General features: G+C 35.2%; 3 protein-coding genes across 3 annotated transcripts; 1 reads left to right on the forward strand and 2 right to left on the reverse strand.

The window, feature by feature from the left end:
* On the forward strand, positions 1-8,816 carry LOC130813191 (uncharacterized). Its single transcript, XM_057678951.1, has 11 exons — positions 1-544; positions 769-862; positions 1,936-2,022; positions 5,488-5,601; positions 5,800-5,970; positions 6,376-6,842; positions 7,158-7,257; positions 7,352-7,411; positions 7,504-7,596; positions 7,702-7,821; positions 8,184-8,816. The coding sequence occupies exons 1-11, from the start codon at positions 504-506 to the stop codon at positions 8,499-8,501; spliced, it is 1,665 nt and encodes a 554-aa protein (XP_057534934.1). The 5' UTR covers positions 1-503; the 3' UTR covers positions 8,502-8,816.
* Positions 8,810-10,410, reverse strand: LOC130813192 (uncharacterized). The gene is made up of 3 exons (XM_057678952.1): positions 9,875-10,410; positions 9,305-9,349; positions 8,810-9,204 (listed from the first exon to the last, which is right to left on the reverse strand). Exons 1-3 carry the CDS (start codon positions 10,333-10,335, stop codon positions 9,147-9,149), a joined length of 564 nt encoding a protein of 187 aa, XP_057534935.1. The 5' UTR covers positions 10,336-10,410; the 3' UTR covers positions 8,810-9,146.
* A 1,687-nt stretch (positions 10,411-12,097) lies between these two features.
* LOC130812938 (protein HIGH CHLOROPHYLL FLUORESCENCE PHENOTYPE 173, chloroplastic) lies at positions 12,098-18,725 on the reverse strand. Its single transcript, XM_057678592.1, has 13 exons — positions 17,729-18,725; positions 16,260-16,472; positions 15,691-15,895; positions 15,448-15,523; positions 15,219-15,354; positions 14,995-15,099; positions 14,403-14,483; positions 14,224-14,313; positions 13,733-13,798; positions 13,586-13,642; positions 13,198-13,275; positions 13,058-13,105; positions 12,098-12,457 (listed from the first exon to the last, which is right to left on the reverse strand). The coding sequence occupies exons 1-13, from the start codon at positions 18,299-18,301 to the stop codon at positions 12,386-12,388; spliced, it is 1,800 nt and encodes a 599-aa protein (XP_057534575.1). The 5' UTR covers positions 18,302-18,725; the 3' UTR covers positions 12,098-12,385.
* Between the last annotated feature and the right edge of the window lie 309 nt (positions 18,726-19,034).

Genomic DNA, 19,034 nt, shown 5'->3' on the forward strand with positions numbered 1-19,034 from the left:
GGTAAACACAATATGCTGGTTGATAAACAACAACAGCAATGAGATTTTTGTGGATTCGTTGGAAAATGAAAGTGACTTCTAACAGTACACTCTAATTCATGTCATAAATGTCCTCCTATTTTAGCCCTTTAACATTTTTCCTTCACATGAAGCATAGTTCCCTCTCTATTCTCTCATTACCTTTCTCATTTTGTTGTCTTTTATTGTCATTATGCTTGAGATTTTGTAGTAGTTTGCATTTACTGCAATCTTTTTCGATACTACTGGTAGATTCTAAATTTAAGTGCTTTTTCCTCCACAATTGCTGTTTTCTTCATCTTTTTCTTTCTGGGTTTTAAGGGTTTTTCTATCCTCCTTTGGGTTTTAAGGGTTTTTCTATCCCTTTTCTGGGTTTTGTGGGCATTTTCAGGTTTTGTATGTACCTCTTTGTTTGAAGAAATCTGCCATTCTTGAAAATTTTTGAACTTTTGGGTGTTTCAATAAATTATGCAAAATTGAAAGATATGTCTGGAACTTCAGCTTTGTTGTCTTCTGCTTTGAACATGTAAGTTTTCTATCTCCTTTTTTTGTGGGTTTTTATGGGTATGTTTGAAATTGCATTTTCCCTCCTTTTTTGAGTCCTTTCTTTTCTAATTTTATATGGGTTGCAATTGGGTACTTCCCAATTTGGTTTATTTTTGTGTAATTCGATGTACTTTTGACAATCTTGCAACTTCTAATGAACAATTCTGTGTTTGACATTACTGTTTTTGTTGAAATTTTATGTAGAAATGACTCCCCCTTTGGTTATTGCTCTACCGGCTCTGTTGATAATTGTTCAAACCCTCTTGATGATGGTCGCAAACATTGGTTTTCTATGAAGGTGAGTCTCCATAACTTCTGTAAAGAGAAGAAAAGGAAACATTTTGTCAATTTATTGAGTTACTATCTATGCTTTTTGATATCTAGATTAAAGGTCAGGTTTAATTCAATTAATTATAATAATTTTTTACAGTTTTTGGTGTTTTTTTATGGAAAGATTGATGGTCAGATTCTTCCTTCTTTAGAATAAATGTCCTTTTTTGGTACTAATAATAAATGTTGGTTGAATTATGTGGTGGGTGGGATTGTGAGTTTAGGAATTAAAGGGAGTGGTTGCGTTGTGTAGTTGGCACTGGTGATTGGAATCTGACTAAAATATGGTCATTTCTTAGCAAGATTTGTAATATATACATGTTAGAATAAATAGCAGTTTAGCATAGTTAGATAAAAAGTTTTTATTGCAGTATCTCAACTTTAGGTTCGACCCTATTGTAGGCATTGGGTCGAGGATTTTGCAGTATATTCATTTTTAACTGAACTTTTGAGTGATGCGTTTTTGTGGATTGTTCCATCGTAGACTTCTATGTGCTGTACATAATAACTTGAAACGAAGGTTTACTTCGGTTGTATATATGTGTTTTAGTCTTGGCTAAAAGGATGTATATTCAAACGTGGCTGGAACTTGACAATTGACATGTACATTGTACGGCACCTTGTTTTGTTTCTTTATTGATAGGATGTTGTAGAATTTTTGTGGCTAAATGAGGTTTATAATGGTTTCAACTTTGACATGGGGCCAACACGGAGGAAGTTTTGACTATATTAACATTTTACCTTCACCTATGTTATTCAGACTCTTTATTTTGCTTCACATACCCGTGTTCGATCCTTGATACTCATACAATGTTATGGCACTTAGACACTTCATTTTAAGCGTAAAATTGAATATTTAGACGTATCCGACATTAGGACTCGTACCAGTATCCGACATTAATACCCGAGTCCAAGTAACATAGCCCTTCACTAACAAATCATAATGTCTATTATAAGTTCCTTAAATAATGCTACTCTAGCTTTCTTGATCATAATTCAGTAATGTTGATTAGGGAACTAAGTATTGTTGTTTCATGCTAGGCAAGCAATCACATTGTAGGTGAAAATTTGGGATACTATGGCAGAAATGATGGTGCTTTTTCGTACAAATTTCAGCTTGAGAAAGATGTAAGTGTTTGCGTAATTTTAATCTCACCATAGTTCATGGATTTAATTGATTTTAGTATCTGTTTACCTTGGGGTGCTTATTTGCAATTTTGACGTTGTTTCAGCTTTTTCTAAAAGTCCCTTTTTTAGTCTTCATCATATCCATATATAGCTGACTATCATCAGGAGGAAGGTAGTCATCTTTTTATTCTTTGTTAGAGGCGAGTTTTATGTTGCTTACTCCATTGCAAGAGAGGGCTTCTTTTTCTTCAGATTGCAGTGTGGAGTGTGGAGTGTGGAATGTATCATCTTCAAAAGCTATATCTATCAAAATAGTAGTTAAATTGCAATAACGCTCTGTTACCCCAATTCACTCAAGTCACTTTTGCCTAATTGGTTTCGGGGGAGTCCAATTTACACAACCTTACCCTTATTAATGACAATTGGTTCACATCGGAGAATATAAAAAAATCATAATTGTTTTGCAGTTAGAAAACATAACCCATAGTTATGTGGCTAACCAAAATGGGCATGGTTGCAACACTTTTAACGTAGAAATCCACACTAGTGCCTTAGTTACTCCTAAAGTGTTGTACAAAATACTTTTGTGACATTTGGAGGTCAAGTTGATTGATTGTGGGATGGATTATCCATCTTTTCTTTATAGGGATACTCAAATGTGGGTCTTTGAAATATTAGAATTATCCATGTTGTGTTCTCTTGTAAACACTAACCTATATGAACAAGATCATGAGATATTACCAGCACCATCCAACATATTTTACTGTAAACAAGATTATTTCATTTATTGACAATTCCAATGAAAGATATCACATTTGTGATTCTTGGATCACGTGAGAAACCTCAATTGAGCAACTTGCTTGGTGTTGGACTAGAGGAAGGGTAGCATATGAACCAAAATATGTGGACGTAGAACTAATCTTGAAAGTGGAATCCTAGGCTGTGTACCAATTGGTTGACGGCTAGATGTACTAGGGATTATATGTGATTAATTTATCGAAAAAAATAAAAATAGAATCCTAGGTTGTGCAAATCTCTTCTGGACAAATAGAAGTGATGCCTCATCTTGCTTACCAACTTGAAAATGAGTTTGACCTTACCATGAACAGAATATATACCTGATAGCAACTAATCTACCCCTGCACAAGTGCCACATATGAGTGTCGATGTTTAAGAGTAATGTCATCAATCTTTCTTTTGCTTCTCTCTCTAGGTGGGTGCTTGCTGCTGCATTTTTATAGGTTTTGGCTTGCCTTGGAAACCCATATGAGAGAAGCAGTGTGGTTTTGCAAATTGCAATCATTATACTTGACTACATTTGATCAGTAAGAAGTGGGTGTCATTCTTTGACTCACCTGAGCTCTTATTGACATATTTGGCAATGAAGCAGGCCATATTATTTTTCTTTGTCTTTTTTTTTTCCTTCCATCATCTCGCTCAACCTTCATAGGCTTTCATATCTTTTGAATGATATCGAGGTGAATTGGGATTTAATATAGTTAAGAGTAACACAAATTTAGCGTCAGGGGAGAGCTTTGGATAGAGCTTTTGAAGTTCGAAATTGGAGATTTTTTTCAAATAAGATTGTTTGATTTTGGTGCCAACTACCAAGGGTCACTTAAATATACTTGGAATTGTAGAACTTTTAGGGATATAGCTCTTTTGTTAGAGGTTGGTTGGGAGAGAGCCAAGTTCCTACCACGTTTTGGGCTAGATCTAATGGCTTATTACCAATTTTTTTCTAGATGATCTTTGTAGTAATGAATGAAGAATCTTAATGTAACTTTTTTGTTCATTTCAGGGATGTCTCAACCCTATTCTTAGCTTGTATGTTGCTCTTTATATAATAATAAAATTTTCCTTATTAAAAATATCATCTTGTGAAGTTGTAAAAATTATGGCTGAGAGAAAAGGCTATCGTTGTAGCCTGCTATTTTAAACTTTCTCAACTGGGATGGTTGTCGACTATTTTGATCGAACTGTGGTTAGAGTTTCAAACTCAATGTAAAATTCTTAGGCTCAAGATATGGTATAGCTTATAGAGTTGTAACTATTTCGATACCGGACACGCCACCCTTATATTATTGGGATTAAGGATTTCGGGTGTTACGTAACGTAACGACAGATTTTTATTCCAAGACCTGAAGGTATTCTTACGAGTGGTGGGAATTAGATAAGCTAAGCCTTAGCCTTGTGATTGGTGTAAGCATCGGAAATGAAAAGATAGTGTTGTCTTCTTACTTTTTATCATAGTTGTAATTAGTTTTAAATGTTCGACATTGAGTGCCTTAGGAGAGCGTCTTGGATGAGCATGGGTTGGGCGCCTTGATAGAATTGAACGAGGTGATTCTATAAGTTGAGTGCCTCATAGTGCTCTACAGCGTCTAAGTCGAGCGACTTATAGTGCCTTTTTGTCTTAGCCTCAGAAGAAGCCCATTGAACCGAGCACCCATTAGATATGCATTTTCCCTTTATTTCTTTTCTCTTCAGAATTTTCTAAATTTTATTTTGCTTGGGTTTTGGCGCGCCTCACCTGTATGTGCCATATTCCTTTTAAACTGATTTTTTAAGTTGAAAATGTAAAAAAATTAAATTAGCGACTCCTTGCATGTTTTTGACAGTGAAAGTGATTATGGACTTATGATAGTTTCTGATGGAAGCGTATTTCTTTATGGACCTTTTGCTGGAATATCAGAAAACTTATTAGTGGGCCTAGGGTCTTGCAGATCAAAAGATGCTGAAATGTGGGACCTTGAAGTCTCATGAAAGCTGCATTATCTTTTTTCTTTTGGTGTCCTGTTAGCAAACTAGTTGATATTACATATTGATTGTGTTCAGTTGACATGTACACTTACCTCCACAGGCACCCTCTGGCCCCTTGCAACCCAATGAGGTTCCTTATGTATAGTTCCAGTCCCTGAAACTTTGAGATTTCGAGATGTTCTTATCTCAAGACTTTTCATTCAATTGTTGCTAGCACCTATCCAAGCCACACCATATCAATTTATCAACTACTTCTAGTCTTAAGCTTACTATGTTGCTCACAAATTATGAAATTGGGATAAGGGCAAAAGATTCATCACATAATTTTGACAGATATTGTGTAACATGTATTCTCACCTTCCGTTGACTTTTCAGTTTTGATGCAATCTTTCTTAAACCATCCACCATCCAAGATGCACCAATCTTCATTTTTGGAATTTAAGTTTTCTTATTGTGTTGCATGATGACCTTCAAGAACATATTACATGCATAGTATTAGTGCCTAACGCACATTAGGCACATGTCCTTGTACTCTAAATGCTGAAAATGAAGAAGTTTTTCCATTCCAATCGGCATCTGAGATTGGCATCTAGGATTTGCCAAGAATATAGTCTTATCCAAAAATCATTAGTATGACTTTTCTTTCATGTTCTGAAGTTGGGTACTTCTTTAAGTCATCTGTGTAAATCCTTTATTCTCCAGGTTCAAAGTTTACAACAACAGTTGCAGGAAGAAAAAGAATTGCATGTGGCTCTGGAGCATGCCACCGAAAAGAATTTCAAGGAATTGTCTACTCCATCACACTTTCCTCAACGTGTATGGCATATTCTATCTTTTGCACTTCTCACCTTTTTATTTAGCTTGTTCTGTCGTATTCATTATTAATAATCCGTGGTTCACAAGTTGCAACACAAAAGGCAAAGTAAAAAAATATGTGAGGTTGTGAACTATAGTGCTTAGCATAGTTTGTATCCTTCTAAAATCCTGATTACAGTTGTTTTGATAACTTCGTAGACAGTTGAGCTTTTGACCAGTATTGCGGCTTTAGAGAACTCAATTTCAGAACTTGAAGAAGAGATGGTTTCTCTCCATTTTCAACTCAGTCAAGAAAGAAATGAAAGGAGACTTGCTGAATACCATCTACAGCGATCATACTCCAAGAAGTCTTCTTCACCTTCTTGTCAGGTATGTATCAGAGTCTTCATATTTTTGTCTAATCTGCAATGTCATTTGTCATAGCATATCACTCCTATTAGCGTATCATCCTTCCGTTGGCATAATAACAAGGCCACATCACATTGCATTGTCCGTGTTGTAAAGGTTTTCAAAAACATGAACTAATATTTCCCGCGTCGTAAAGGTGTAAAAAATCCGCGTTTTGTGCTAGATCAAGCGATATCTTATGGTTTCGACCGATATTTAGGCATTATGATAACTGCATCACTCCCGTTAGCGTATCACCCTTCCGTTACCGCAATCGCGACCGTTACCGCATTTTTACACTATGGTCTCTTAGTAATTGGACCTTGGTTCTTACCAGTTGTGTAATTTAGCTGTTTCACCTCAATTAAACTAATTTGTTCTTTCCAGGGGAGTCCATTATCGCCGAAAATGCATCCTAAGCGTGGTGGTCCTGTTAATGTTGAGAAACCCATTAAGGAGCTTTCCCCAAAGGGCCTATGGAATCATCCTAATCGGTTATCAGAGGAGATGGTGCGATGCATGAGAAGTATTTTCATCTCTTTAGCAGAATCTGCCCCTTCTCCGAATTATACCCCGATGGATATACCAAGTTCACCACATGCTCATCATTCTAATGCACCATCATGGTCATTGTCGGAACACTTGATGGTTCCCATGTGGGCGAAAAGTCCACAGATCGATTTGCCTCGTGATTCTGAGGTGCTAGGAACAGAAAATACCTTCGATCCGTATAAAGTAAGTGGCAAATTAAGTTGGATGGAGATAGGGAGGTATGGTTTGGCAACAGAAGTTTCCTGGATGTCGGTTGGAAAAAGGCAGCTGGAATATGCTGCAGGATCACTGCGCAGATTCAGGTTAATATTTTTCTTGATCTTTTTCTTTTCTCTTCCTCCCCTCCGTTTTCGGTTCATAGTCACATAGGGATAGGAGAGTTGATATTTGATCTTGCACAGTGTCACATGATTCGCTAATCTCCTTGCGAATCGAAAAAAGCGAATTATGGTCGGTTTTGGGCTATTCGTGGGAAATTTGAGTGAATCGTGAGTTAGATAGCGAATTATGTTACACTGATCTTGCGTGTTGTGCTTCAGCCCCAAAATATTAATCAACTAAATAGTTACCATTGGCAATGGATTGATGCATTTTGGTTTTTCACTTTTGGAGGACAGGATACTTGTGGAGCAATTGGCTAAAGTGAATCCTATCCTCTTGAGCAGTGATGAAAAGCTGGCTTTTTGGATCAACCTATATAATGCCTTAATTATGCACGTCAGTTTCTTACGTTTTGTTTTTCAAATGAGTCAAGTAATGGAAAATATTAGATGTTAATATTGTTCTTTTTATCTTTCGAACCTTATTCCAGGCTTATCTTGCATATGGAGTCCCTAGAAGTGAAATGAAGTTTTTTTCGCTGATGCAAAAGGTTTGAACTTTGATATCCACTTACGTTTTTTTAGTAAGTAGGTATTTTTTTTTCGATAAAGGTAAGTAAGTAGGTGTTTTTAATGTTCTCAGGCAGCTTATACAGTAGGTGGTCATTTATTCAGTGCTGCGGTCATCGAGTATGTGATCCTGAAGATGAGACCGCCTATTCACCGTCCTCAAATTGTACGGGATTGCCTTGGTTTTTATGTCAATAAGCATAATATTGTTTTTCTCTTGATTGGATGATTTCTTTCTGAGTTGATTGTGATTTATCTATTTGATCTTCAGGCTTTACTCCTTCCTCTTAACAAGCTGAAGGTGTCTGAGGAGCAAAAGAAATTCGCAATCGATTCTTATGAACCAAATCTTGCATTTGCTCTCAGCTGTGGGATGTACTCTTCTCCTGCGGTATTTCTTTCTTTCATTTCTTGCTTTGTTTTGGTCCTTTATATCGATAGGCTAAACATTTATAGTTCGTTAATTTCGAATTATAATATACTATATCAAAAATACTCGTTAATTCATGTGCACTTCTTATTTACGTGAAGGTGCAGATGATGTTTGTTACCAAAGATCGATCAGAAACAACCTCTTTGTTATCACTAACAAGGGTAAGGTTGCGTACATCCCTCCTCGCCAAACCCACTTAGGTGGGAGCCAGTGAATGGCATTGAAGTAAAGGAATATCTTGCTTGTTTTATTTTCGGGAATTGTAGTGCTTTCGCAGTAGAACTCAGATAGATTACTCTGACCTCGCCTGGCCAATGTAGGTTCAAGTGTACACTGCAAGGAATGTCCGAGATGAACTTGAAGCCGCACAGCGTGATTTTATTCGGGCTTCAGTTGGTGTGAGTAGCAAAGGGAAGTTGCTGGTGCCGAAGATGCTACACTGCTTCTCCAAAAATCATGTAGATGATTCGAAACTTGCTCAGTGGATATCACGCTATCTGCCTCCGGAGCAGACTGCTTTCATCGACCAACATATAACCCAAAAGCGGCAGAAACTTTTCGCTTCTCGGCATTTTGTGGTTAACCCTTTTGATTCTCGGTTTCGCTACCTATTTCTACCTGAAATAGTTTACCAGTAATGGTGTGTCTATCTACATTGGTAGCGTACTTGTTACTTGTCAGTTTAATGCTACCCAAGCCTGCAATATAAATCATGAATAATCCGAGAGGTATACTTCCTCCGTTCATTTGAATTTGCTATAATACATTCAAACAAACTCTTACTTTGATTTTGTAATATAGCAAATTCAAAAGGACCGAGGAATATAGTGAAAAAGTGGGTATTTTTTAATCTCATGAAGAAAAGTTACTCGAATTTTCTTGTATATATAACTGTAAATACATATACATTGTAATTGCAATTATATTAGTGCGAATGAATTTAGTTTCTCAAATGGATTAAAAGCTCTAGCATTATTGTTGTCAACAATACATCGTCCAATGAAATATGTACATGAATTTCGTCCAATGATTGAAAAAAGGAGTATTACATGGATTTAAATACTTCCACGGAACTACCCACGATGAATTGCCAATTGCGAGCAAGTACTCATTGAACATGCATTTAAGGGGTTGAAATAGTATAAATAAAATGCAATGACCCAAGTTCAGATTAACATAATTCGCTAGCTAATTTGCATTTTTCGATTTATAGTTTGCGAGAAGATTGATTTTCCGATTCATCATTTGCGAGAAGATTGATGAATCATGTGATAGTATCCAAATTACTTACCCTTATCAACATCATCAAGCAAGTTGCATATATCTGAGCATTCCACCAAGCTGCACAACAGATTGAGAATGAATATATGAGAAAACATGTTAGTTATATAAGCATTCAACTGAAACAAACTAAGACATTGCTGAAATACTCTGAGTTTACCAATATTGACGACTCCGAAATCCTTGCTTGAAGACAATAATGGGTCTGCACAATCAAATACAATAGCATTAAAAGGTTAACTTTTTGGATGACTTTTGGCTTGTTGGTTAATCAAAAGTCGTAGAAAGTGTTCGATAGATGACTTTTCAGTTACGAAAAGATAAAAAGATGATTTTTAAGCTAAATTATTAAATTAAAAAATCTGCTCTGATCAAACATTGGGAGGACCCATGCAACACCCCTAACGCCCGTTTGGTTATCGTTAATAAAGGGTGGAATTGAAATGATTTTGTAGTGTAAATTGTTATGATATGTTCATATGTATCACGTCATTTTCATGGTAATAACTTTCTCTTCTTTACAATTTTTCATTACCACCTAATATTACGTGTTCAAATGAGACATTGGAATAAATTTTGTGACATGATACATTCCAACCAAAATTACACTAACTTTTCATTACCATTACCACCGGTTAGTACGGATTACCAAACAGAAAGTTAGTTGCTTTAGTGCCAATTATCTAACAGACAGTTGCAAGGTTATGATAAGGCTACTCAATTACAATACCTTCGAACATTGAGAGGACCTTCACCGGGGGAGCCATCACCTCCACGAATACAAGTACCAACACATTTAGTAGTACATTTCTCTGCATTCCTAGACTTCGGGCGTTGAATTCTCTTCTTCATTTGAGTATTCGCTTGATCACATTCCTTATCCAAAGGATCACAGAACTTTCCAGAAAGTTCTAGGGGTATATTAGACAATGTCTCCTCTGAAGGCGGAGGCGTCGACAGCACTACTGCAGCTGCTAGCATTCCAATTCCGCTGATTCCCTGGCGATTCCTTACACTTCCATTCCCATTTACATGAATAAGTTTCCAGTTCCAGATTGAAGATGAGGAGAAAGGGTGGGAGTAGAATTGATGGTATAATCTTGATCTGTTGAAATTTAGTGACCAGAAAGTTTGGCTAATATGGGTGCTGCTGTTACTAGTGCTGCCTGCGGTGTGCATTTGGGGTATCATTTTAGAGAAGATAATGAAGGGACTTTAGCAGTTGACACTTGTGGATTAGATTCTTCTTTTCTTTTTCTGTTTGGGGTGGGAGGGTTTTAAAATTACACAATGAACATTAATGGTCCTCATTCAAAAGAAAATTTGAAAAAAATAAGCTTAGTTTCAATAAAAATTTTCAAAATAAATTTTGAGAATTTTTAAGATCTAAAATAATTGTCTTTACGTCAAAGGTTAGGTTAAGTATTTATTTAATGTTACTAATAATGAACAAAAAAATTGGTAAAAAAAGAGTCAAAACTCTTCTTTCGTTGTTATTAACAGTGAACAGAAAAGACTGCTATTACGTTTGAAAGTATAAAAAAATAACAAATGTTTATTTTGTTGTTATTAACAACAAACAAACATGTGATTTTGTTTGTCCTTTAAAACGTTATGACATTGTTTAAAGATGCTATCTTGAAGATGCCCAAACAAGTCATTTATTTGTAGATTATGTTGCTTTCATTAGAACATTAGCGATACTATCTTGAAGATGCCCAAACAAGTCGGCCACATATTCATCTATATTAAGATGAATATAGGCATAACATACCCAAAGGCATCATCCAAGTGCAACACCCATAAAAATATAATTGATGTTATTAATTAAAATTGTAGATGCTTTGATCACCATTGTTATTTGACATGGATATTGCAGTTTTTCGATGACATTAGATGCTTTAAACACCATGTCGTGTGTGTGTAAGTTTTGACAATAATAATCGCAAGCCTACAAATATTCATAAACGAGTTGAATACAAGAAAATGACGATATTAGATGAAATTTCGCTTTTAGATGAACAAATAAACGATATGTTGGTGTCAGTATTCTACTAGTAATTAGCTAAATAAGTATGATAAATGAAAATCATAAACATTAATAAAATATTACGGCCCGTTTGGTTGATGGTAATAAAGTAATGGGAATGAAATGTTGTAATGGCAATAGTAATGAAAGAATGGATATGAGAATTGGTAATGAAGATTCTTTTGTTTGGTGTGCATGACTAAAGAATGGTAATGGAAGATAATATTCCATTGATTGCATTTGGTTGTTAGTAATAAAAAATGGTAATGACTCTTAGTTTCATTATTGTCTATTTGTATCTAAAAGCATTATTGTATCTAAATTATTCTATCTAATGATTCTTTTTTTAATAATAATATTTTTTGGATAATTACATACATTACCTTTTTTTTCTTCATTATTTTTTTTCTTCAGCTCAAAACAATATTACCTTATTTTATTACCACAGTAATACTTCATTACGATTACCGCCTAATACCATGTTGTTTGATGGTAATGAAAATGGCCCTTTTTGGTAATTTCATTACCTTATTTTATTACCATCCATTACCATTGAAAGCATCCAAACAACCAAAATTTTCATTACTTAATTTTATTACCATTACCGTCCTCTAATACCATGTACCAAACGGACCGTTAAATTAAGAAAAATAAGGTTAATTATGTATAAAATTTGTGTTATATAGATGACTCTAGTGAAAAAGGGCTCATGAACCATTAACAATGCAAACATTTTTACCAAAGCCTTTCATAAACAATTCTTATAATGACTTTGAATTCGGACTTAAATTCGAATTCAAAAAAACGTTAATTTGAATTTATTAGCGCTGATCAGAACTTAATTTCTTTACTGCGAACTTATCATCCATTATGTGAACTTAAAGTTATTTGAACACTGTCTGAATATCCAGAATGCATTCATGGCTGCAATCAAAAAATTCTATGTTCTTGAAAGATTTATGCAACTCCAGAACTCGTTTTACATTATACACTTTCTTTTACAATCAGAACAGAAGATTCAAAGCTGATATGAATATGATGTGTTTTCATCTCGAAAGGATCGAAAAGGAAAAAAGAAAATCATGCTGTCTTTACATCCTGTAATGCTATACACTCATACACAAATGGTATAAAGAAATTAAGAAAAAAAATGCTAATTAATTTCCATATTTCTGACAAACAAACGCCAAGGAGATCACCAAATGCTTTAAATTAGGTGTTTTTCTCAAGAACTGAGAGCGCAGGAGTTAAATAATTATTTGCCTTATCAGGCAAATGTGCAACCTGCAATGTACCAAAACAAACAACACTTCTTCATTAGACATGTCAAACTTTTACCCGACTCGAAATTGACCATGTTGGAAAAATAACTCATGTGTGGGTCTTGTTGTATACAAGCCCAATAACAAATTGATCAGACCAGAAATCATAGTGGGTCTAGGTTAGAACCTGAAAATTTGACCCGTAGCTACAAGATCACCTAATAGGAAAATATTGGGTTAAAACCGACTATAACACGACTTCGGCTCAATTTCTTGATTTTGTCAATTTTTGTTTCACGTTACCATTTCTAGTCGAGGCACACTACATTTCTAGTCAATTTTTGTATCTTAGATCAACAATTTTTTGTTTTAGCCTTAAAATCGGTAGATTGGACCAATTTTTAAGAAATTATTCTCTATAAAAATAAAAAATGTAAAGATAGAAAAACTACAAACCTTTAACTTGTTATATTGGCCTGAACCCAACTAGAATTGACTCAACCGAAAATGATCAAAACCAAAACCCTCCCGCCCGACCATTTTGACCGGTCTAGTTCCACTTCCACAAAAAAATGAGAACAAAAACAAGAAAACCGTAAAGCTCAAGTGAATGATCTCTTACCAGTTCATAAAGCTCCTGTCCTTGCTCAGCCACATACTCATAGCACACCTAAAAATGTGGAAGTAAAAAGAATCAGGAAAGTTGGGCTTAACATGTTCTTAAATTCAGTATTTTAAGAAAACAAGTGAAAAAACACCCACATCAAAACTCTTGTTTCTGGCAGTAGAATCATGTAGAGCCTTTACACAGATATCAGCCACATCTGCACAGCTTATTCCCTACACCAATTTTGATTTGTGAGTGAAAAAGACGATCATAGAGTAAAAATGCGTTAATGGTCACGATTGCGGTGACAAAACGGTGATGCAGTAACAAGAGTGATGCGTTTAAATTATAGGTCAAAACCAAAAGATATCCCTTGATATGGCCCAAAACGCTATTTTTTACACCTTTACAATGCGGAAAATATAGGTTAGTTGTTTTTATAAAACTTTACAACACGGCCGACGCGATGTGATACGGTCTTGTTTTTACACTATGAACAAGATCTAATAAAGCCTAACAAAGTGATTTAACTTTTTTCTTTACCTGAGATATACGGTTTCCCTGGTCAAATATTAGAGCACGTTGTCCTCCAGGTTCTTCCTGGGTAACGATTTAGAGATGCACAAGTTAAGTTCATTACCGAATATTTTTACCATGATGCGAAAGAAATTCAAGAGATGTTGAACTTACCATCAAAGGACCAGGACGGACTATTGTATAACCAAGTCCTGATCTTCTCAAGCAATCTTCACCAGCCTACCAAAGATAATAAATACATTAATACAATTCCATTTTAACGGTTTTTTTTATGTTCAGAAACTGAGACATAGTTTTTTATACAAAAGAACTACTTACAGAAAAATAACAAATCTTAGACATTATCTACCCAAGTTCCATTGCAACAACAATGCCAAAGCTTAATCTAATCCCAAAAGATACGGGTCGACTACATGAACCAATAGATCATTTTCAGTTGTCGTCCACATTGATTCTGATTATTGGTTTATAATCATGGGATGTGATCATGTGACTAGGTTTTACTAAGCTGTTGTCATAAACCTACCGCTCACCATCCTCATTTATCCGGGATTGGGATTAGCAATGAGCGACGAGGACGAGCACTCACAGGCGGAGTAAATGGAGAACGATAAACTTAACGTGAGAGGTAAGAGCTGTATTACCTTTTTAGCTTTCAAAACTTGCTCCCTTCTCGAAGTTTCTATCCCTGAACCTGTACATGATACCAAGATGAAGTCTGTTTCTTGACCACTCTGCATGTAATAAATCATCTGAGTGTTAAAAATCTACAGTTGCATAGTTTTCTAAAGCCACTAAAAATAAAAAATCATTTCACACTCACAGGCAAGGCTTTTATGTATTCCAAAATTAGCTCGAAACTTCTTGGATCTTGTTTCATTCCTTTAGGCCCTTCTACAGGTCTCTGCACCAAGATATATTCTAAATGGATAAGCAGGACTCTAAGACAAAATAACTAAACGTTAAATTGTGTACGAGTAAAGGTGTCATTTTGGAAACTAAAAGTTGGTGGAAAACAAAAATATTGCCTTTTAAACACTTCAATAATCAATAAACACTAACAACCCGTTTGGTTAACGGTACTAATTGGTAGTAATGGGTATGATTTATAGTATAAATTTTCATGATATGTATAATATCATTCCCATGGTAATGAAAGTTTAATCATCAAAAAGTTCTTTTGTTCACAATTTTCCGTTACCATCTCATATCACATGGTCATGAGAATATGATGGGTGGAAATGGAGTAAAGAGGGAGGAAAAACGTTTGATAAAGCAACATTGATAGTGTATGCTTCTATTTATGGTCAAAGCGTATAGGCAATGTTCGATTTTTTTTTTCCACAATTTTCCATTACCACTTAATACTTAGCATATCCATTCAACAGAAAAGAACATCAGAATAAGAAAGATACCTGCCGCCTAGGCTCAAAGCGTATAATCAACGTGTGCGCAAGAAATGGATCTAAAGGAGGATCAGTTGGATTCACTGGCCGGAAGTTTGAAAAAGGAACTCTAACCTTTCAAACACCAATGAAATAAACATACAGGTTTCAGACATGAATTAGAGATTGAGAAATGAATTTCAAGACGACAATATCCAATAATCAATTAAATTTTCTGATAGATGATTTAATACCCTGCAAAAGCCAGCTTTTGTATTAATTCTTGCAAAATACATTTTGCTTTGGGATGCATCAGCAAGAGGACCAGCTTCAAGGATCACAACATAGGAACGACCGTTGCCACCAACAGAAAGAACTAGACCTTCATACCTAATTATATGAATTTCACGATATTAAAGCACAAGTATTAATCACATAATACGAGAAGATAAATCGAAACAATGTACAATTGAGGTATCATACCGATCTAGAGTAAAACCCAACGGAAGTGAAAGTTTCCGTGATAGTTCCACATATCCTCCTCTAGTGAAAACATATCCTATCATAAAAGCAGAAAGTCACAAACCCATGTCTCATATAGGGTTTGAATGCATTAGGATTTGGAGACGAAGCTTGGTTTAGCCGTTGTACATACATGAATTATTCAAGTAGATTCTTTACGAAGAAAATGTGAAGCAATCAGTAATCAAAAATACAAGAATATACCGGAGAAAATGGCGAGGCCGTTTTCATTGAGCTCAAATTTGGCATCCATCCCTCCATCATATTTGCTAGCGACCACATCTTGGAAATAAGTCCCTTGGCGTACTTCCCATCCATCTAGTGAATTTTCTGATTTAAATTTTGCAATCAGAAGCTTGCTTTTGCTACTTTTACCTGCTCGCAGCTGTGCTAATTGGTTGTTATAGTCCTGTAATATACATTATTACATCAACGCCGGTCTAATTACATCTCGTAACTTCATATGCAATGTTGCAAGATGATAAAAGATTATATTTCTTTGGTTAAGAGTTAAACTAAACGTCTATAGATACAAAACAGTTAAATATTTAGAGAAAATAAAATCTGCCACTACATTCCTATACCAGACACGAATAGCATCAGAACGGCCGCAAAACCCACCTTTTAGAGAGGGCGGCTAAGGGAAAAACAAAACCCTTCCCTCCCCAATAATGTTCTAGCCTTTTCACACACATATATAGCTTGACAACAATGAGCAAATAAACCTCAGAAAGAAGGACTTCAGCACAGAAAAACATATGATGGAGTAATACCTGGAAGGCTTTCGCACAATTGTAGACTCCACGGTTGTCAACTCTGTTGAGATCCCCTGTAATTGCTGAACGAGCAGTGGCACAATATATGATTTTGTTGCAACCTTCCACCGCAGTTTTCAGTGTAGAGGGATCACCTACATCCCCCACCACTAATTCCACTGACCTTGGCAGCATATCCATCACTCCTTGATCGATTCTCCGTACTAACCCCTGTACATTTTCATTTGTTTTTTCAATCAATTTTGCTTCAACTTAGGGTAAGTCATAACTAAAATTAAAAAGGAATTGATCCTAGCACCAAATGTCAAGGAAACAACCCAAGTTGAAGCCATATAATATGTTATATACTCTATCACGACCCCTCACATGAGATACCTTCAGGTAAGAAGTGTGATGCATCACATGTGCCTTACAATTGGCGTTGAACAATCCACTAGAAATGAGAGGTGGATGAGATTTAAACCCACGACTTTTTGTCATGTTGACTTCTAGAAGATTATATAACATATTATGGGGCTTAAACCATTGGCTTAAACTTTGGTTGAATTGGTTCATTGTCACTGGAACTAATTAGTAGTACATTTCATAAAGTACTATCTTGTTAAGCAAAAAACTTGTGTAGCTTCAAGTTCATCTATCATGATGTCTTTAAGACAGCGTTATAAACTACACCTTTAAACAAAATCACTTCTAATGCAAACTCATCATATTTGAACACAGTAGAAAGAATCAAAAAGTCATGCATAATTTCAGTTTCAATTGATATACTCCCTCCAATTTATAATGTATGGCATGTAAAGTTGTAGCATAGATTGAGGAATTCCTAAATTCTTAATTCATTCCTAACCAACGGCATTGTGAAACACATGTAGCACACAAATTCAAAACTCTAAAAACTACTAAATCACTATAATTTTGATAAGTTGAAGTAGTTCTATCAAAAGTTCCCCAAGTTGAAATCGCTAACAACTAAAATATGTTCTATAAGTTTGGATAACAAAACAACAATGAAAATAATGCCAAAACCATAATCCCAAAAGATTAAAAGATTGGGGTTAGCTACTTGAACCAATACATTAATACATCAGTTCAAGTAGTATTCCACATGAATCAAGCGACACCATGACGAAAATTGAATTTTGGTTCATGATTATGGGACGTGTCTAGGTTTTATTGAGCTTAGTGTCACAAGCCTATCACTCATCATCCTTCTTTATCCAGGCTTGCTACCGGCAATGAGCGACAAACACTCAAATGCGGAGTTCTATAAGTTCGAATTAACCACTCCCAAAAAGGTACATCTCAAGTTGTCCTCCAATCCTAACCCATAGCTATAAAGTTTCTTCTAAACTTGTACATTTCAATTCACAAGGCAAACATAACACTGCATACATCAAAACAAAAAACAAAATCACACCCACAAAAAAGAGCCAAAACAAGTTAACAAGACAAAAAATCAAAACTACCTTAACAGTGTAACCTCTAAGCATAAGCTTACGAATAACAAGACGGCCAATCCGACTAGTAGCACCAACAACAAGAACAGTCGTATTCTGAGCACCAGGAATAGTAAACTCACACAAAGGTGCACCTTCTCCATACACCAACAAATTACTACCATCATCATACTCGGTCCTTGAAATCTGCCCTAGATTCGAAAACTTTTTCCAAACTTGATCGAAAATTTGTCTTGATTTTCTCCCTAACCCAACTGGATTAACCACATCATCTAACCTCTTAATCACATCAGTACTATCACCTTTCCCACTCTTCTCCAATTCAACAACATTTTTATTAATAATCTGATTCTTCTTATCTTCTTCCTCTTTATTTGTTTCTTTAAGCTGCTTGTTCTTGCTTTTCGTACCTGTTTTGTTGCTTTTCTTCTTCTTTCCTGTGTTGCTGTTTTCCGTACTTGCAGATGCTTTAGGAAGAACAGAAATCTGGGTAGTTCTTAATTTGTGATTTGATATCAAAAGTGTCCTCTTTTTGCTGCTGTTCGGCAGCAAATGAATTGCTGTTGCCGCTGCCGCCGCCATTTTAATGTGAAGAATTGGGTTTTTTCTTCGAATTTGATTATGATTAATGATCCATTGAAGATAATTTGTGATGAAAATGAATTGAAATTTGTATTGTGATATTTAATGGTGCCAAACATGTAATGCAAAATGGGTGAAGAATTTGTGATGTTAGTAATTCAATTCGAATATTTGGATAATTTAAGAGGTCAACATAATTTAATCAGAAATTGCCAAAATCAGTTAGTGACGATTCGAAACTGAACTCAAGGTCTGTACTAATGGTTATCCACCACATACTAACGCTTGGTATCCACCACATATAAACGATATGATCATATGGATTATAGAGTAAGGATAGCTATTGGTTACTAGTTCTACTTATTACCTACTCGATTAGCACTTTTTATATTAATTAGTGTCAATTATCATTTTTTTCGTCAATAGTTCAACTCTTTTTTTTTAATCTGATCAATAAATTTATTTTTTTATATTATATATTCATTTTATCATCTATTTATTTTTTTTCTTATTTTCCATCTTAATTCTTCTTTTCACTATCTATATCCCAAGTAGTGCTCATTAAGAGGGTCTGATAGGGACAGAGAAAGCAATGGTTTATAGTGAACAATAATAGTAATTCAATTTTTTCTTTAATCCTTTTGAATATTTTTATTTTAATTGAACACTCAAATTTGCAATCGACGATAGTTTATTTTTGGGAATGTTAGGTGTGCCTGACTAAGAGTGCCCA

This window comes from Amaranthus tricolor, chromosome 5 (assembly GCF_026212465.1).
Source record: "Amaranthus tricolor cultivar Red isolate AtriRed21 chromosome 5, ASM2621246v1, whole genome shotgun sequence".
NCBI classification, from domain to species: Eukaryota; Viridiplantae; Streptophyta; class Magnoliopsida; order Caryophyllales; family Amaranthaceae; genus Amaranthus; species Amaranthus tricolor.